Below are 21,880 nucleotides of genomic sequence, written 5' to 3' on the forward strand. Positions count from 1 at the left end.
TAATGGTTCAGTTGTTGTGGAATCGTGCTTCGTCTGTAAATAAGAGAGTCGCTAGAAAAGCAGGATCAGTGTCCATATGCTGTAGGATCCAATGACAGAATGCCACCCGGGCATCGAAATCATGACCATGGAGCTCCTGGTGTAAGTGCAGATGATACGGGTGAACCGGTGGGTATGCAATATCCACATAACAGATGCTCGGCTGGTGTTCGTCTCTTGTTACGCTGGATAGCGTCAAACACGACCTCTTCATTGTCAACAGATGTCACGGGATGATCTCGAACAGACCGTGTTCTTCCCAGGGATGCAGTATCCCACAGGCGTCTTTCCACACTCCGAAATGTCATGACCATCGGTTGTCGTCTATCCGGATAGCGTTCTTGGTAGAGGCGTTGTGCCTGGTATGCATTCTGTCTAGTTTCTCCATACATAAGTAACCTATCCACATATTCGTCGCTGGAATACATCTCGAGGCAGTGAGTAAACTTGGTGTTGTGAATTGCTTCAAAGGAGGGGAATTCACGCAGCTACATACTTACCTGTCATCGCATGTTGTTATAGTTCCAATGGGGCACACTTTGCCCTACCTGTGGTCAATGAAGCTTGGAACATGTACGACATAACTAACTGGCCACAGACTATCATCTCCTCATCCTTGTCCAATCCAGCACTGTACCAAATGCAACGATACATACGGCCTGTTACAGGGTCAAATAAACAAATCAATTCTTGGAAGGTATCGAGTATGCAACCTTACCACATCCCAGGCAACTGGCTGTTAAAAATTTTTTTTGTGTGGGATTAGAACCTCTTACCTTGAGCACTGTCCATTATCACATATCTCCCCACCCGCTTGCCATGTGAGCTACTGCGACACTTGACCTATGGCACCTACTTCCCAGCCTATACAGTACCGTGCTCTCGGTCTGTGAGTCCACCTCCTGTTTTAAGGTACGTGTTCTGCGTATCTGTACTCGTTTTACGGGTTCATTTGAGGTACCCATAATGAATTAACAGTGGCGCTAACGATTCCTGCTGTCTTCTAGCCCGTAAACACACATCTCGTTATATTATCCCGGTTTAGGAATTGTAGTAAATGTGAAGGGATGCATAAAACTGGATCGCAAGGGGCAGGTGGACCACCCGGTGTGTGTATATATATATATATATATATATATAAAGGAAATACTGTCTTCAGACGAAGTTAGCCAGTAAAACTCAGTATTCACTCATATGCTTGTTAAAGAATAAAATATATAATTGTACAATTTGTAACTTTGCTACAGTTAACTTGGATTAAAGTGATGAATAGACTATAGAACTTTAAAATAATACATGTTGAATTTTTGAAAACCTACTGCTGCTAGGTAGGTTTTTATATCAGAAAAGCATATGTAAAGCATTTCGACAAATGTATCTGTAAGCATTGCATTATGATTGTATGATTGAGCCCTACCATCGGCACCTTGTAGATGCTTTCCCGTAGTATCCCATTTTCACACCAGCCAGTACTTTAATAAGGCCACAGCTTTCTTTTCAGTCCTAGCCCTTTCCTTCATCTTTCTCACCAAAAACATTTTATTTATTTATTTATTTATTTATTTATTTATTTATTTATTTATTTATTTATTTATTTATTTATTTATTTATTTATTTATTTTTTTTATTTTTTTTTTCAACCTCTGATTATGCATGAAGTAAACAAGAAATAGTTGTGCAATTGCACAACATCCTCTCCATAACCTGTGCCACTGTCAGCGCCAGTACCGGTCATAGCCAAGCTACTGGCAATGAAACATGGCTGCTAAGATCGATACACCCGCCAGTTGTGAGGTGCGAAGTGTGATACGTTTTTTGCAAACAGAAGGATATAGTGCTGCTGATATCCATCGCAGAATGAGTGTAGTGTATGGTGAAATCTGTATGAGTGATGGTACTGTACAGGAATGGTGTCGGAAATTTAAAGAAGGGCGAACAGACATCCATTACGAAGGTGGGCAAGGACGCAAATCTGTCGCTACTGTGCCCATGTTTGAGCGTGTTGATGGGTTTGTCTGCGAAACCATAAAACATCCTTCTTCTCCAAACAAGCTGAAAAAATTTAAACTGACACTGAACAGCAGGAAAACAGTTGCTACCAGTTTTTGGGACCATAAAGGTGCCTTGTTGGTGGGCTTTATGGATGTAAAAGTTTCAAACAAATTTATGAAAATTTTTGAAAACCTACTGCTGCTAGGTAGGTTTTTATATCAGAAAAGCATATGTAAAGCATTTCGACAAATGTATCTGTAAGCATTGCATTATGATTGTATGATTGAGCCCTACCATCGGCACCTTGTAGATGCTTTCCCGTAGTATCCCATTTTCACACCAGCCAGTACTTTAATAAGGCCACAGCTTTCTTTTCAGTCCTAGCCCTTTCCTTCATCTTTCTCACCAAAAATATTTATTTATTTATTTATTTATTTATTTATTTATTTATTTATTTATTTATTTATTTATTTATTTGTTTGTTTGTTTGTTTGTTTGTTTGTTTTCAACCTCTGATTATGCATGAAGTAAACAAGAGATAGTTGTGCAATTGCACAACATCCTCTCCATAACCTGTGCCACTGTCAGCGCCAGTACCGGTCATAGCCAAGCTACTGGCAATGAAACATGGCTGCTAAGATCGATACACCCGCCAGTTGTGAGGTGCGAAGTGTGATACGTTTTCTGCAGACAGAAGGATATAGTGCTGCTGATATCCATCGCAGAATGAGTGTAGTGTATGGTGAAATCTGTATGAGTGATGGTACTGTACAGGAATGGTGTCGGAAATTTAAAGAAGGGCGAACAGACATCCATTACGAAGTTGGGCAAGGACGCAAATCTGTCGCTACTGTGCCCATGTTTGAGCGTGTTGATGGGTTTGTCTGCGAAACCATAAAACATCCTTCTTCTCCAAACAAGCTGAAAAAATTTAAACTGACACTGAACAGCAGGAAAACAGTTGCTACCAGTTTTTGGGACCATAAAGGTGCCTTGTTGGTGGGCTTTATGGATGTAAAAGTTTCAAACAAATTTATTATTATTATTATTATTATTATTATTATTATTATGGAGTCAGGGACGACAATAATAAAGGAAGTTTATTGTGAAGCTGTACCTCGCCTCCGCAGAGCAATTCAAAACAAACGAAGAGGCATGCTCTCGACCAGCGTGGTTTTATACCATGACAATGCTCGACTGCACAGTGCCTAAACGATGAAAGACCTTAAACAATTCAAGTGGGAAGTTTTCGACCATCCACTGTATAGTCCAGACCTCGCACCCCTTTTGAGAATTGAAGGCATGGTTGGGTGGACAACGCTTTGCCACCTACGAAGAACTTCAGGAGGCTCTCCAGATGCATCTTATCTCACTGGCAGCAGACTTCTTTGCAGAGGGCATAGGAAAGCTGATGTCACGATACAACAAATGCCTAAATCATTTTGGCAATTATATACTAAAATAAGTACAAAACTACTAAACTTTTAGTAATAAAATAATTTTGTTATATCAATGTATCTCTTTTATAGCCCATCGGAGGTTGAAGAAAAAGCAACTGTCATAGTTTATCAACCAGTGTTGTTGTTTAGATACACTGCACGACGTTTCCTGGTATAGGCTAAATCAGATTTGTTACTTTCTTTGTCCTCTTGATTTAAACAACTGTTACGTCAAAGTAAATGGAGTGATTAAGTTCCTCAACACTTCCTCCCCTAACATTCGCCCATGCCTGCACAGGCAGTACACTGTCACCATCAGACTACTTCAGGTCTGATACAAATGCAGTCAGCATCTTAAATGGCAGGCATATCAAACTATGAGATGTTTGACATTTTATTAATTTATACAAAACATGTGACCTTGCTGTGGCGGGGAGGCTTGTCCATCGTCCGTGTGAAGCATGTAGCCATATCGGATGGGTATCTGCCAAGAGACCAGGCTAAGGAATGGTTCATTGATAGGGGGTAGCAGCCTTTCAGAAGTTTGCAAGGGCGGCAGTCTAGATGATTGACTGATATGGCCTTGTAGTAATACCTAACATGGCTTAGCTGTGTTGACACTGCTACACAGCTGAAAGCAACAGGAAATTACACCTGTAACTAACTCCTGAGAACATGCAGCTCTCTCTGTTTGAATGATGTACTGCTGATGGCTTCCTTCTGGGTAGAATAGTCCCCCGTTTGGATCTCCGGGTGGGGACTGCGTGAGACGGGTGGCAATCATCAGGAAGATGGATACTGACATTCTGCAAGTCAGTGTGAAATATTAGAAGTTTGAATCATTGTGATATATTATAGTATCTGGAAAGGGAGATGGATAGACTAAAATTAAATGTATTGGTATAAGTGAAGTACGGTGGCAGGAAGAACAGGATTTTTGGTCAAGCGACTACAGAATACCTTTTCAATACAATATAATCGTCGGCGTTCTGGCAGAAGTTACTAAGTCCAAAAACATAGTTTTGAGATAAATGGGTTTTAAGAAATGAGTGATATATGATTGTATATTACTGTGAGGCTATTGCACCTTTTGGGCTAGTTCTTTTTGCAGTGCCTTCTATTATGTTACATATTAAATGATTAAGTCCACTTAGTCACTTTTGCCTGGACGTCAGTCTTCAAAAATGGACTTCACATTAGAGGGTAGGGTACTCTTACCCGCAAAATGGTTCATTCTATGAAAATAACGACCACGCCATTGTGTAGAACGTGTTTTCTTTACCCCAGTAGTGCATTTAACTCAGATTTGTAAAAAATGGACTTAGTCACTTCTGCCTGTATGCCGACAGTATCAGTAAATAATATTGCATCAGTCTTGGGACTAGTTTCAGCCATATACTGGCCCTCTTCAGCCAAATTAAAATGAAACAGATTATTACTAAAACATATGTATACAAGACAAAGACAATGTTGCAGGAATAATTACAACACTCAAAGAGAAAGTCGGCCAGTTGAATTCTGCACCGATCGTAATTTAGTCCATGCTAATACTTGGTTCAAACACCACAAATGATGGCTGTATACGTGGTGGAAGGTATAAAATAGACTTCATTATGATTAGGCCGAGATTCGTAAACCAGCTGTTGGTTTGCAAGACATTCCCAGGAGCAGATGTGGACTCCAACAACAAATTGTTGATCATGAAATGTCATCTGAAGTTGAAGAAATTGAAGAAAAGAAGGAATGCAACAAGATGGGATTTAGACAAGTTGAAATAAAAGAGAGTGAGGGATTGTTTCAAGGAACATGTTGCACAAAGACTAAATGGAAAGGCTGAAAGAAACACAATATAGGAAGAATGGACAGTCTTTAACAATGTGAGGAAGGAAGAAAAAAAGGCAAGATTACTCAGCAGATAGTACACTTGATTGATGAATGTATAAGAATGCAGGCTGTTAAGGAATGAAGTGGATAGAAAGTGCAGAACAGCTGAGGAAGAATGGGTGAATGAGAAGTGCAAGGATGTTGAAAGTTGTATGTCCCGGGGAAAAGTAGGTGCTGTATACAGGAAAATGGAGGAAAGCTCTGGAGAAAAGAAATCTAGGTGTATGAATATTAAAAGCTCAGATGGAAAAACACTTCTAGGAAAAGAAAAGATGGCAGGAACATATCCATCTGTTGTATCAAGGTAAGGATGTAGATGATATTATGGTTCCGGAACAAGAAGAGGATGTTGATGAAATGGGAGACCCAATTCGGCAGAGCTGTGAGAGACCCGGAATTGATGACATTCCCTTTGAATTACCGATTGCCTTAGGAGAATTAGGTTATTTTACTTAGTGAGTAAGATGTCTGGTACGGGAGAAGTGCCATCTGATTTTCAGCAGAAGGAAGCCGGTGTTGACAAGTGCGAAAACTACTGCACCGTTAGTTTAATATCTCACACCTGCAAAATTTGAACACACATTATTTTCTGAAGAATGGAAAGACAGTTTGAGACGGAGTTGGGAGGAGATCAGTTTGGACTCAGAAAAAGTGTAGGAACACGTGAAGCAAACCTGATCTTAGAAGATAGAATTACTATGCAAGTTGGCTGTGCGATTGGGGCACGCAGCTGTGAGCTTGCATCACTGTCGGCAGACCTAAAAATGGTTTTCCGTGGTTTCCCATTTTCACACCAGACAAATGCTGGGGCTGTACCTTCCCACTTCTACCCCATCATCGCCATTAGACCTCTCTGTGTTGGTGTGACGTAAAATAGATTAAAAAAAAAAAAAGAAGACTGAATTAAGGAGGGCGAGCCCACGGACGTGACATTCATAGATCTAGGAAAGGTATTATGTTGATTTGACCAAGCTATTTGGGATTTTGAAGGTGATTGGGATCAGATTCCTAGAACGAAGGATTGTCTACAATCTGTATAAAAATCACTCTGCACGGATAAGAATTGAGGGCTTTGAATAAGAAGCACCTATCCACAAAAGAGTGAGGCAAGGCTGCATTTTGTCCCCCCTCCCATTCAGCGTTTGTATAGAAGAGGCAGCAAAGGAAATCAATGAAGAATTTGAAAAAGGAATCACAATCCAAGGGGAGGAACTCAAAACCCTGAGATTTGCTGATTATATTGCAGAAGATGTGGAGAAGTTGCTGAATGGTATGGGCAGAGTCTATTGGAAGGAGTCAGGTAATGCAGGAAGACAACTAATGATGGCAAAGGACTAGAAAGCTCTTCCTTGCTTGTGCTAGTCTGCATTTTATGTCCTTACTTCTGCCATCGTTAGTTAATTTACTACCCAAGTAACAATCTACTTCCTTTAAGACTTGTATTGTAATTCCGTTTCCAAATTCCTCTTTGATTTCCTTTGCTGCCTGTTCCATATAAACATTGAAAAGGAGGTGGAACAAACTGCAGCCTTTCCTCACTCCTTTGTGGATTACTGCTTCTTTTTCAAAGCCCTTCATTCTTATCAGTGCAGACTGATTTTTATACAGACTGTAGGTAATTTTTCGTTCTCGGTATCTGATCCCAATCACCTTCAGAATCTCAAATAATTTGGTCCAATCAACATTATTGAATGCTTTTTCTAGATTTATGAATGCCATGTATGTGGGCTTGTCCTTCTTAATTCTATCCTCTAAGATCAGATGTAATGTTAGGATTGCTTCCCGTATTCCTACATTCCTTCTGAAGCCAAATTGATCTTCTCCCAATTCAGTTTCTACTGTCTTTCCATTCTTCTGTACGTAATATGTGTTAAAATTTTGCAGGGATGAGACACTTGTCAGCACTGGCTTTCTTGGGAATAGGTATAACAACATTCTGCTGTAAATCAGATTACACTTCTTCTGTCTCATACATCTTACACACTAAATGCAATACCATCGCCATGCTAGTTTCTCTTAAGGCAGTCATTAATTCAAAGGGTATGTCCTCAATTCCAGGTGCCTTGTACCTATTTAAGTCCCTCACCTGACCTCAAAATCGGGTCTTCCATTTAATCAGCATCAACAGCTTGTACCTGTTCCAGAGCCATATCATCTACGTCTTCACCTTGATGCAGCTGTTGGATATGTTCCTGCCATCTTTCTGCCTTGTCTTCTTTCCCTAAAAGTGCTTTCCCATCTGAGCTCTTAATATTCATACACCTAGATTTCCTTTCTCCAAAGGTTTCCTTGATTTTCCTGTATGCAGCATCTACCTTTCCCAGGACCATACAACTTTCAACGTCCTTGCACTTCTCTTTCAGACATTCTTCCTTAGCTGTTCTGCACTTTCTATCCACTTCATTCTTTAATCACCTGTATTCTTTTCTGCCCTCTTCATTTTTTTCATGTTTGTAATTCCATCTCTCATCAATCAAGTGTACTATCTCCTGAGTTATCCATTGATTGTTAGTTGATCTTTCCTTTCTTCCTAGCATTTCTTCAGCAGCCCTTTGACCTCATTCTTCACGACTGTCCATTCTTTCTCTGTTGTGTTTCATTCAGCCTTTTCATGTAGTCCTTGTGCAACATGTTCCTTTAAACAATCCCTCACATTCTTTTCTTTCAACTTCTGTAGATACCATCTCTTTGCTTTCCTTCCTTTCTTCAATTTCTTCGCCTTCAGATGGCGTTTCATGACCAGCAAGTTGTGGTCAGAATATATGTCTGCTCTTGGGAATGTTTTGCAATCCAACACCTGGTTTCTGAATCTTTGCTTAGTCATAATGAAGCCTGTTGGATACCATCCAGTTTCCTCAGGTCTCGTTCATGTTTACAGCTGTCATTTGTGGTGTTTGAACTAAGTATTAGCAAGGACTAAATTGTGATCGGTGCAGAATGCAACTAGTTGACTTCCTCTTTCATTCCTTTGTCCCAATTTGAATTCTGTTACTCTATTACCTTCTGTTCCTTGGCCTACCACTACATTCCAGTCTCCCATCAAAATTAGATTCTCGTTACCTTTTACGTATTGTAGTAAATCTACCATCTCTTCATATATTGTTTCGATTTCTTCATCAACCATTGAACTATGGGCATATAGATCTGCACTATTGTGGTGGGCAGTGGTTTATCTTGACAACAATAATCCTTTCACTATGCTGGTCGTAGTAGCTTACCCACTGCCCTATTTTCTTATTCATTATTAGACCGATTCCTGCATTTCCCCTGTTTGACTTTGTGTTGATAATTCTGTACTTGCCTGACCAAAAAAAAAAAAAAAAAAAAAAAGATACTGCCCTTCCTGCCAACTTACCTCACTTATACCAACTACATCTCCTTTTCCAGATTCTCTAACCTACCACAACGATTTAAACTTCTAATATTCCATGCTCTGACTCACAGAATGTCATTAGCCATCTTCCTGATGATTACCCCTCTTGTGTAGTCCCCACCCGGAGTTCCAAATGGGGGACTATTCTACCTCCGTAATATTTTACCCGGGAGGAAGCCATGAGTAGTACATTATTCATAGAGAGAGAGGTGCATGTTCTTGGGAGTTAGTTACAGCCTTAGTTTCCCGTTGCTTTCAGCTGTGTAGCAGTATCAACACAGCTAAGCCATGTTGAGTATTATTACAAGGCCATATCAGTCAGTCATCTAGACTCTAGTTTCTTCATGATTGTTCAACCTCCTCACATTTCTCGGCTGGTGCGAGAGTACTTAGACACGACTTTCTCTGGCCGGTGGATTGTACTTCAGTTGCTGGCCTGAAGCCCTGATTTAAATCTCTTAGATTTTTATTTCTTGGGCCACGTGGAAGAACTGGTGTTCAGCATTAGAGTGCATGACCCTGAAGACCTCCAAAGGCATGTATTTGGTGCTGTATTCTCAATAAGGAACAACCGTCTATGTTTCATTTAATTTAATACTTTATTAACGGTAATACCATTTTACATAACAGTAGAGAAGAATAAACAAAACAAAACACACTAAAAAGAAAGTTTAATGGAGTATAAGTAGAAAAATATGTACAGATATATACACAGGTTATATTACAAGTAATCACAGGAAAGTAATAGTCAAATTTGGAGATTATGTAAGTGATTTCTCAATTTTGACAATGAGCAGTTAAATATATGGGGCGTTCAGTGCACAAAGGAATCAAGTCACAATAAGAATGTTTTGAGAAAAATAGACATAAAGGTTTTGCTGAATAATTAATTACAGGAAGACGTTTACACTGTTTTAAAATGTTTCAATAATAGGAGTTATTTTGTATAAGGTATTCGCATATTACAAAAGGGTAAATATAAGTGCTAATACATGCTAACTTGAATAAAAAAGTAAAGTTTTGGACTTGATTCTTTTGTGCTCTGAATGTGTTGTACTTGTATCTTCCTCTTTATTATAAGCTTCTGGTTTTAATAAGGAAACAGTAAAGGAAATACCTCTCTTGAATATATAATTATAATTTTCTTCTCTATGTCTGCTTACAACAAATATTTCCAAACAGTAAGTTATACAATTCAGATTCAAAGAAATACGTATTCACTTTCGTCTGCTTGCCCTTGCAAAGCCGAGGAAGCTCTTGTGGCAGTTTCACACGGTAGGCTCTTGAAAAAATGAAGATGTACAGGCGGAATGTACAGCAGTAAATCCTCCATGTCCTTTTTCTTCGCTTTTGTTACTGGTCGACGTTGGGTATAAAGAGGGCCTTGCTGGATGTTATAAAGGTGTGTTTTTCGATGGTCAGGAGTCTTCTTTCTTACGACAACTTCGTCAAATTGCATATCAGGGTTCAGAGTCTGCTTAAACATCAGGGTAAAAGGAGATTCTCTTTTATAACGTAACCATCTCATAGTCAGCCAGTTGATGTCATAACCATCAACCGGTTTTTTTTTTTCCTGTTCGTTAATGAATTCTCCAAGTTTCTGGTGGATAGGAAGTCTGAGAATTTCATTTCATTGACCTCAAATCCAGGAGACGTTTTCTTTGCTTGTCTAACGATATCCATCCAATCATTTGGTGTGTAAATGTGCGAGATTTTCCTACCGGCTTTCTCCACAAAACCAAAATCAATGTCATTAGGTAAGTAAGAATGTCCTGATTCCAAGAATTTGTGATCAATGGCTGAGACATTCATGCTCGGATCTTGACACAACTTCATCAGAGACAATGACATTTTAATGAAATCTCACACACCGACAAAACAAACCATGGAAACTGTGACAATGGACATGTTCCCATTGTGCTCTGAACAAAAGACTGCGTCCGTCCGTGCTCAACAGAATTGCCAATCATATCACAGTTAGTTACAGTATCTGGTCATGAATCTTTTATGCTCTGAAAGCAGTTTCATAAATAGTACTTAAATGTGGAATAAGTCCAAAATGACCAAAAATGGACTTGTGCTCTGAACGCCCCATATCAATATCCAGTTTGTTTAGAGATCTTGACATTTGTTCAATTGGCCCATTGAATGCGTAGTTCTATGCCAATTTGTAGACAATGTATTCTTGAACCTTCTGCGTCTGTCTGGTACATGTACGTTAATTTTTGCAAGGAGTTGTGGACAATTCACCAAGGAATGAAGCAATTTAAAAATGAAGAGTGTGTCCAATAATTCACGGCATTGTGACAGGCTATGCATATTTAAGGACTGTTATAAGGATGTATAATCAACATTATCATATGAGAATCCTGCTCTAAATGAATATAAACAAAGAAATTTATGTTGTACTGAATCTAATCTATGGATAGAGGTCTGATGAGAAGGGTTCCAAACAGGTGTACAGTATTCTAGTATAGGGCGTACCATAGATACATACAGCAATCGATAGGTAGCTAAGTTTGAAAATTCTCTAGAATATCTAGTAATGCAACCCAATCTTTGAAATGCTTTCTTACAAATATTTTCAATATGTTCATTAAATGATAGGTTATAACTGAATAAAACACCAAGGTCATTAACTTGTGAAACAGGAGTTAGAATGTTGTTATTACTAAATTTGTACTGAAATGATATTTTCTTCTTCTTTTTAAGAGACGATATTATTTTACATTTCTCATGAGTAAGTTTCAACCCATTTTGAATACAGTACTTTTCCAGATGCCTCCCGAAGGTATCACCACCTTGACGAAGGCAAAATATATTTTGCCGGGTGTTTATTGGAGGCTTGCGTGGTCAAATGATCCTTAGAGCTATGCCGGCGGGAGCATCTGCTCCTGGTAGGGCCACCCAAGCCGGACAGGTCTAAGGTGATGATCCAGACTAAGAGTGATACCCTGGTCCTCCAGGTTGGGGGTTGAGCGTAGGGTTAACTCCCCTACCTCGTAAAAAAAACAAAACAACTGTTACGGATACCTTAAGAATGAATAAAGCAGGACAGGAAAACTTGGTGAAGAACCGGCGAGAAAAACGGCTAAAGAGAAGGAAAAAGGATATTATATTAGCAACGTGGAATGTTAAGACATTGAAGAGACCTGGCAAATTGAAAGAATTAAGGAATGAAATGGATAAGTATGGAGTGAAAATAGCAGCTCTACAGGAACTGAGATGGAAAGGGCAAGGGATGATGATGTCTGGACAACATATCTTGATGTACAGTGGAGAAAAAGCAGGCAGTAATGGCACAGGATTCCTCATACATAAGTCGGTAAAGCAAAGCGTGATCAACTTTACTCCAATCAATGATAGGATGTGCTCTGTGAGAATTAGGGAAAAATTCTTCAACGTAACTGTGTTTTGTGTGTACGCTCCTACTGAGGAGGCAGAAGATGAGAAGAAAGATGCATTTTATACTAAATTGGAGGAAGAAATTAATAAAGTTCAAAGGCGTGATGTGAAAATTATCCTTGGAGATTTAAATGCAAAAATTGGAAGAGAAGAGGTGTACAAAAGGGAAAGAAAGCCTGCATGAAGTAAGTAATGATAACGGATTGAGATTGATTGATTTTGTGAGTGGAAAGCAGATGATAATTGAAAGTACTTGGCATCCTAGGAAAAACATTCACAAGGAGACCTGGATTTCACCAGATGGTGTGACAAGAAATCAAATAGACCATGTTATCGTAGACAGTCAACATGCATCAGATATTATGGATGTTAGAAGCTGCAGAGGTACTGATGCAGATACAGACCACTATCTTGTTAGAGTCAGGTACAGACAAAAAATAGATTTGGCAAGAACGGAAAAAGTAACAAGAAAGGCAGAGCACAATATTGAAGGTCTAAAAAATGAGGAATTGCAAGAGAAATACAAAAGAAAATGGCTGAATCTTTGGAAATAAAAAGGGAATTATGGGAGAAAGGAGAAGTGGAAGATAAATGGGAGATACTGAAAACAACTATCAGTGAAGTTGCAGATAGTACCCTGGGAAAGAAGAAATTGGTAAAGAGAGCAGAATGGTTTGATGAGGAATGTTCAACATTAATCCAAGAGAGGAATGATGCTAGGAACAGAATGCTTCAAAGGAGAACAAGACAAACAGTAGAAGAGTATAGAGAGAAACGAAGAAGAGCAGATAAGATGTAGATATAAGAAAAGAGCTTTTGAAAGAAAGAGAATCGAAGAACTGGATGAAATGAAGGATAGAAACGAGGTACGAAAGTTCTATGAAAGAACAAAAGACCTTAAGAGAGGATTTCAACCAAGAGCTGTTTTCTTCAAGGATAAAGATGGAAACCTTCTGGGTGATAAAAGCAAAGTGCTTGGAAGATGGCAGGAGTATTTTTACGAGTTACTCAATGGAAATAATGAAGATGATAGAGAGGAGGAAAATATAAATGTTGATGGGGAAGAAAGAGAATTAGAAGAGGAATCAGTAAAACAGCCAGACTTAGAAGAGGTCAAAGCTGCAATTAATGCATTAAAGAATAATAGAGCCCCAGGTGAAGATGGAATGGAGTCAGAGCTGTTGAGATATGGGGGAGAGGGAATAGAAAAGGCTGTTTATGAATTGATTAAGGAGGTTTGGACAAAGGAGGAAATACCCAAGGATTGGACATTGGGTATAATTTACCCAATACATAAAAAGGGAGATAGGCAGTATGTGGAAATTATCGAGGGATCACCTTGCTGGATGGAACGTACAAGGTTTTTGGTAAGGTACTAGCCTTAAGATTGGAATTATGGATGGAAAGAATATTCGGGGATTACCAAGCAGGTTTTAGAAAACATCGCTCTACTCTGGATCAGATATTTATATTATGACAAGTGCTAGAGAAATTTTATGAATATGACAAACAGCTACATCAGCTGTATGTGGATTTTAAACAGGCATATGACAGTCTAGATAGGAGTAAAATTTACAAGATTATGAAAGAATTTGGAATCCCAAGGAAATTGATTAGATTAACAGAAATGACTTTGAAAACAACAGTATGCAAGGTGAGAGTGGAGCAAGATCTGTCAGAGGAGTTTTTAGTGGAGAGAGGACTAAGACAGGGAGATGTACTTTCCACATTGCTATTTAACCTAGCATTGGAAAAAGTAATCCGTCAATTGCCCATCAACCCAGGGGGAACCATTTTGAACAGATTAGTACAAGTGATAGCATATGCTGATGATGTAGCAATAATTGCAAGAAATGAAAGAGCTCCTGAAGAGAGCTACTCAGTATTAGAAGAGAAAGCACGGGACCTAGGACTAGAAGTGAATATAAAAAAAATATATGAAGATGGCAGATATAGAGGGAGTAAGAGGAAGGACCCCAGTAAGATTAAATGGGAAGGAATATCAGAGTCACATCTTTCAAATATCTAGGCTCTATAATAACAGAGGACAATAAAACCTCCGTGGAAATACAGGAGAGGATAACAAGTGGAAACCGATGCTTTTACGGCTTGCAAAATATGTTTAAATCCAGGAATGTCAGCAGGAATACAAAAATTAAAATATACACAACAGTACTAAGACCAATAGTTATGTTTGGATCAGAATGCTGGGTGATGACCTCCAGAGAAGAACAGTGGCTGTTACGGTGGGAAAGGAAGATATTGAGAAGGATATTCGGTGCAGTAAGAGAGCAGGATGGGTGGAGAATAAGGACAAATGTAGAGCTGCAAGGACTGTTTGGCCAGCCAGATATTGTTACTAAAATTAAGCAGGGAATAATTAGGTGGGCCGGTCATGTTCAGAGAATGGCAGAAACCTGCACCGTTAAAAAGGTGTTTATAGGGAAACTTGATGGAAGGAAAAGATGGATTGATGATGTTGAAGATGACCTTAGAAAGTTAGGAGTTAAACGTTGGAGAAGAAAAGCTGAGGACCGAGATGAATGGAGGCAGGTGATAAAGGAGGCCAAGGACCTACAAGGACTGTAGTGCCGACCAGTAAGTAAGTAAGTAAGTAACTAACTAACTTTTCCAGATGATGTAAATCTTCTTGAAGTTTTAAACAATCAAGTGGACAATTAATTTGCATAATTTTATTTTTGCATCGTCAGCAAACAAAAGCAATTCAGAATTCTTAAGTATATTTTTAATGTCATTTGTATAGAGAGTAAAAAGTAAGGGTGCAAGGTGAGACCCTTGAGGAACTCCACTGGTAACAATAATAGGTGCAGAAAAATGATTCCTTATTTTAACAATCTGCAGGCGATTTTTAAGATACGATTCAAACCAGGAGAGGAGAGGCCCATTAATTCCGTAGCCTGTTAGTTTTTGCAGCAAGATATCGTGGTCAACAAACAATGTCAAAAGCTTTTGAGAAGTCTGTATAAATGCAGTCGATGTGGGGGAGTGGTTCTCTATTGCATCCAAGAGGAACTGATAGAATAAAAGAAGATTGCTACAGGTTGACCGTCCTGAAAAGAATCCATGTTGCTCATCAATGATGATGTTTCTGAAGAGAGGTGTGATTTTGTCAAGAATTATTGAGTCAAAAATTTTGGAAATATGAGAAGAAATTATAACGGGTCTATATTGTTTTATGTCAGTTTTACCACCATTTTTGAAAACTGGACTAACAAATCCTTTCTTCCATTCCACTGGAAAAACGCCTTGGTTTAATGATAAGTTGAACAGATAAAAGAGTGGTTCACATAAAATAAATGAGCATTACCTGAGCAGGTACGTTGAAACACCATCAGGTCCGACAGTTTTCTTTAATTCCAGAGATATCAGTTTGTTGCAAATTTCTGCCTTACTAATGTTTATAACTGATAGATTGACAGAGAAAGGATAATCATATGACATACTACTACTATTCTGATAAGAAGAATAAACAGATGAAAAGTGGTTAGCAAGAAGACTGACAATATTTTCTCCAGTATCGGCTGTAACTTCATTAAGATGCATTGTTGAAGGAATATTATTACATGACCTTTTAGAACTTGGAAATTGCCAGAATTTCTGTGGATTGGAAGTAATACTTCGTTCACAGTTGGAGACATACATTGTATAGCAAGATTTAGATTCAGACTTGCATTCATTTCTTAATTTCGAGAAATGTTGATAATCACTATTGAGACCTGATATTTTGTATCGCTTGTGTGTTTTCTTCTTTTCAATAATCAGGGGCTTCAATTTATGATTAAACCACTTTGGGAATTTGGGAGTCTTAAAATTCCGTATAGGGATGTAAAGTTCATGCCATAATGTAGTACTGAATAGAAGATTTCTACTGCTTTATCAATTGATGCATTTTGAAACATCTCCTCCCAGCTGAACTGTGACAGATAATAATTTAGTCCATTATAGTCACCATTTAAAAAGTCAAAATAAAAACTATCAGCAGGCAAGGAATTGTATAGCTCATTTATAGGTAAAGAAATCTCTAATGCTGGGTGGTGTCTATCGAGGGGGTCAATGCTTTCATTACTAGATTTTACTTCAATGGAACTGGAGTTACTGAAAACCAAATCAAGAAAGTGATTTAGAAAATTTGGGATAGCATTAAACTGATCTAAACAGAGATAAGAAAAAGTGTCTATAACTAAACTGGACTGCATAGTGTAGTTACCTACTGACATTAGGCCAGAAGATGTTTCTTCATTTACTGTCCAGTTAAGATGTGGTAGATTGTAGTCACCAACAATGAGCAATAAATGGTTGTCAAGATTTGACATGTGTGAACATGTATCAGGAAACTGGCTTCATTGCTCTGAAGCTCTTTTGTGACTCGAGGATCTGAATTCCATTTTGAATTAGTCAGGGAATCATGGCTTTTTTAAAATTCCTACTAGTTTACTTTGTTTGGAATTCTCTTCAGCAAATTGTAGTAACAATTAATGTACCTACTTGTATGTTTATTTGTTTAATGGGGATCAGTAACTGGGATGAAACTTTCTGTAAAATGCATAAATGCAAGAAAAATGTTGTGCAGCCTTACCACAATAAGATCAGTACACCTCAACCCATTGTCACCAAAATGGCTGAAATTCTTGAACATGTGTTGGGGTTGTGCAGGAGCACCGGATTACTGCATAACAATTGTTACCATCGAGTGAGGAGGTGGATGAAGAATTTCACTGCAACTCTACCGCCATGGCGGCTGACAATATGAACCTGGCGCCTATGTGCTTCTGACGTTGGTATTCCCAATTTTCATCTGCTAGTAGATCTGTTTTTTATGTAGACGGGTGGATTTAAGCAAATTATAATAAATTCGTTGCCATATAAAGTTCAAAGTTTCATAATGACCTTGAATGACAAATATATTTAATTCCATTGAGGTACGAGTGCGCAATATTAGTAGCAGTTCTCTCCTTGAAGCTGACAGAGATGATTAGTGCAAGAAACACCTTAGAGGAAAGGTTTCTCAAGAGTGAATGGAGCATTCACTGGGGTATTTTAGACTTTCACCTACCCAAAATCATTTTTGAGAAAAGGAGATCGAAACATTGGCGCAAAATTTAAAGAACGAACTTGCGGGTTTTACCATATACTTTGTAAAAGTAAAGCAAAGCATTCTACATGAATGATATGAATTCAAAGTTTTTGGCAAAGGATGAAGTTAAGCGAGCTTTTGATCAAAGTTGTGTTAAAAAAAAAAAAAAAAGACAATTTCCGATTTGAGGGAAGTTGTTTCACATTGTGTTAGTGTGAGTTCTGTCAAGTGCTTCCTTTGAAATAGGGTTTAGTTTAATGAAGCTAATGAATAACAATTTGAGTCATAGGTGGGGTCAGGCAGCCTTAATAATTTTTTAAATACTCGGAAGATTTATTTCTATTTTGATGTGATCAAATTTAGGTCTTGGCCCTGTAACTTTTGAAATCTCTGTGTTGTGCAGTCTTGCCAATTTATTACTGAAACAATCTTGGTGTGGACTTTACTTGATTAATACCACTTCAATCTTCCATTATCTGTCATTTTGTGTGCACTTTTCCTATATAGTAGAATATGGATTCTTGTCCAGCTGAGTCATCGGAACTTTCCGTATGTTTGTGAAGAAAGGTACAATTGAACAGTTCACTGATGGTTGAAATTGCTGTAATGAATTCTTTCAATGCAGAATTATACAAGGGTTCAAGAGTTCAAACAACAGTCATGTTGAATGTAATAATAATGTTATTTGTTGTACATCCATCCTGGGGTGTAAAATTTTGTTGTACAGGAGTTCTTTAACATCCTGGAAGTCAACGACATGGAGTTGTTACAGGCTGCCAATCTGAGGTGCAGTTGAACCTGCGAACTTGGTCTCGGAGAGACAAGAAATAGCCAACTGAGCCACTCGGGCCAGCAGTCACGTTGATGGATGAGCTTCATTCTGAACACCCATGACAGGTTTCAGCTATAAAGCAAGAATAACACAACACCAGCAGCCAGATTTAAACACCTCCACCTCCTCCGTAGTTATGGCAGCTGCTGTTAAAATGGCATCACTCGGCAATGATAATTAGTTTGAATGGAGTATTACTGTGCTGGAGGTCCAGCACAAACTCACATGCACTGATGAGATTGGAAACTGGGTTGCAGCGTTGCAATGCAGGTCCCTTTACCTTGAACACAGTCAGGAGCTTCTATTTTCTTTTATTTTATCTCTTAATCCTCTGCATAGCGACTTTTTTTTTTTTTTTCCTACCCATTCCCCATTGAACCCTGCTTTCAAATCTAGGTAGAACCATGTGACATCTATTTAGTACAGTGCTTGACAAACTTGCTTCCACACTGGGGCTGATAATCAAAAAGATTTTTGTCCTTTAAACTAACAATCAATCACACTTACTAGATGGGAAGCACCAAGCAAGTGGCTGACACGAAGCTGTGAGCTAGTGGGTTCGAACCCCACTGTCAGCAGCCCTGAAGATGGTCTTCCTTGGTTTCCCATTTTAACACCAGGCACACTGTATCTTAATTAAGGCCATAGTCACTTTCTCCTCACTCCTAGCCCTTTCCTATCCCATTGTTGTTGTAAGATCTATGTGTGTCGGTGCGATGTAAAGCCAATTGTAAAAGAAAAATATAAAGTATTAGAATGGATAAGAGTGAACATCAGCTGGTAGTAATAATGTTATTGGTTTTACTTTCAACCAACTACTTTTGTGGTTTCTGAAGACGCTGAGGTGCCGGAGGGAGTTCTTTAATGTGCCAGTAAATCTACTGACACGAGGCTGACACATTAGAGCCCTTACCACGACTGCTTTCATAAGAGGAAATGGTGTTGTATTAATATAGTAGGAGAGACAAGGCAAAGTTCCTACAGGCGTTGTGTTGTGAAAGTATGGTGGGGAATGTGACCTAGCTCTCTCTTACTTAGGAGAACTAGTTGGGGGAGAAGGGTAAGGTGCAATAATAATAATAAGCAAGTGAACTAGTGTTGAGTATCTCCACCACTGTAATGTAATTGTTAATTCTATGGCTTTGTTACTAATTTGCCTGGGATTATATTGCTTAATTCTTTTTTATAGGGTAACGGAGCAAGCCAGTTTGTATTTTGTTCTACAGCGTAGAAAGGGCCATGGGAAGACAAAAGGTCTGTCTTCAATCCTTGTTGGAACCTTGGATAGCGTGTTTGATACTAAGCCTCCACCATTCCGCATTCTTCACCAAACACCAACTTCAGAAGTTTATTACTGTAAGTATTTTATTCTGTTATTCATTCAACAACTCTTTACTACTCCCCCCGCCATCTCTCTCTGAGGTACTTGCAAAGTCTATGATTCTGAACTCTGCCTACTCAGAGCAGACTAATTCTGCTGGAATTCACACCCAGTAAATCTGTTTGATATACTTTGTGCCCAGTCACTTCAGTCCTGAAGGCCAGTAAAATAATAAACACAACATTAACCTTGCTCATTAAACTGTGATGGGAATAACTTATCAAATAATGTCATTGCAACATACTTTAGTACAGTCGAACCTGCCCTAACGGCTATTTTTCCACGGAGCCGATTTTATTTTACATAAGGCATGTGTCTAATAAGCCTCATTTAAGCAGACACCTTGAATACCGGATAGCAGACATTGCAATTAGTCTCGTCCACTTGTCTTAAGAGGGCACTTTATACGTTCCAGGACATTTTCTTTTTACACTGGGCTATGCCTTCCTTTCTTTTAAAACCATTCTGGAGACATATAGGAATTCCTTTTTTGAATGTTTGTACTATTTACTGTCCTAGGAATAGAGGGAAAGAAATGTACAGACCTCTTCCCAAACCTTTTGTTTTGGCTCTTGCATTATAAGTAGTGTACATACTGAGAATGCTGCCAGTGACTGTTTACTCACAAGTTACCGCAGGATTTTCCAACCTAGCTTGCATAATTTTATCCATAACTCAGATTGTCGCTGATAAGGTCGAGGTCAGGAAGGAAGGGGTTTACATTTGCTAGTTGTTGAGACAGAAATACCATGGCATTTCAGTTGCCCAGTAACAAGGGACCAGTGTGTTTAGATCTTGAGATAAGAAAAAACATAATTACAGAAAGTGTAAAAAAGGAATCAGTGAGGAAGCTGGCTCAAAAATTTTAATGTGGGAAAGCTCTAATAAACACAATTATGACCTCCGGCATTGTCCGGTCCCAAGTTGAAATGAGAAAGAAGGGTTTTGCTGGTCTGGCACCCAGCTGTAAAACTGCCCACGCCGAGTGTTGGGCGGCGGAAAATAACTTGACTCCTTAAGGGGGCCAATGGCTTTGGGAGAATGAGCCCCTTTAGGTGGGGTGACGGTCCCCACAGTTGAGGAAATGCCACTGGAATCCATTATGCCGCGCCTGTTCTCCAGGTTAGGGGCGGCTGCACAAGGCATCTATACTCCAGAGGAGCGGCCTCATTATCACCTGACTGGTTCACATCCAGAGTTGTAATTCGGGACCTAGTCCCACACAGGTAACACCTTGACAGTCAACCATAGAAGGTCTTTTAAGGAATACTCCACCGGCTGAATCAAGAGTTCAGAGAAGGCAGCATTCGGATACGGTGGGCTGCCACTTAAAAGATAGCCTACCGTGAAGTCGGAGGCACGGAAATACATCAGTACCACATACACAAACAAGACAAAGTCAAGAAGCAAACCAAAGCAGATAACATACTTCTCTACACACATTATGAACTCACTCATGCAAACCGGTAAACTAAAAGTGATCACCGACATAATGGACCATCACAAAATTCTTATCATGGGATTACAGGAAATTAGAAACACTGACCAGGATGCCTTGGAATCTCAAGGGTACAGACTTTATAAAGGTATACCCAGGAAGAGAGTGATGAAGAATGTCCCACAATTTGGAACAGGATTTTTGGTCAGCCTTAAAATAATTAACTCAGTTCAAGAATTCAAATCACAGTCTCCATGACTCTCAATGCTCACCTTAAAGCCATCTAATAAAATCTATACTATAATAAATGCCCTTGCTCCCATTAATGATAAAAACAACTCCTCAAAAATACATGAGGAAACAGAAGAATTTTGGGACCTGTTGGACCAGACCATAGATAACATCCCCAAACACCATGTAAAATTATTAATAGGTGACTTCATCGCTCAACTAGGCAGAGAAAGAAAATACCGTGACATCATCGGAAAATGGCCAACACACAAGAAAACAAATAAAAATGGAGAGAGACTAGTTGACCTGTGTAGAAACCATAACTTAATCTCAAAATCTACATGTTTTAAGAGAAAACCTCAAAAACTCAAAACATGGAAACACCCTGATTACACTAAAGGAGAATAGCAACTGGATCACATCTGCATGGACAAATACCACCACAAAGAGATCTATAACGTCAAAGTTCTCCTAGGAATAGACACAGTTTCAGATCACTATGTAGTTAAAATTAAACTTGCGCCCCAGAGGAGACAACAAAAGCAAGTTCCTAAAACTAAAAGGAAAATAGATCCTACCCAGCTAATCAACAACGAAAATTACCAAAAAGCAACTGAAAAAATAAAAATCACAGATAAACTTGAAGACACAAGCTTAAACAAATTGCAGAAGGCCTGGCTCCAATTAAACCACGTAAAAAACACCAATGGTGGAACAGTGAATGTGATGAAACAGTGGAGAAAAGACATCAGGCATGGCTGTTACATCAGT

At 38.9% G+C, this 21,880-nt stretch overlaps 1 protein-coding gene across 4 annotated transcripts in view; it reads left to right on the plus strand.

Moving 5' to 3' along the window:
* The window catches only part of Tbc1d8-9 (TBC1 domain family member 8/9), a 419,649-nt gene that overhangs the window by 2,971 nt on the left and 394,798 nt on the right, over window positions 1-21,880 (plus strand). For all 4 annotated transcript variants that reach the window (XM_067142224.2, XM_067142225.2, XM_067142226.2 and 1 more), the window contains exon 2: window positions 19,249-19,415. In XM_067142224.2, coding sequence (XP_066998325.2) covers window positions 19,249-19,415 — 167 coding nt within the window. The remainder of the gene's footprint in view (window positions 1-19,248; window positions 19,416-21,880) is intronic.

This window comes from Anabrus simplex, chromosome 2 (genome assembly GCF_040414725.1).
Source record: "Anabrus simplex isolate iqAnaSimp1 chromosome 2, ASM4041472v1, whole genome shotgun sequence".
NCBI lineage: Eukaryota > Metazoa > Arthropoda > Insecta > Orthoptera > Tettigoniidae > Anabrus > Anabrus simplex.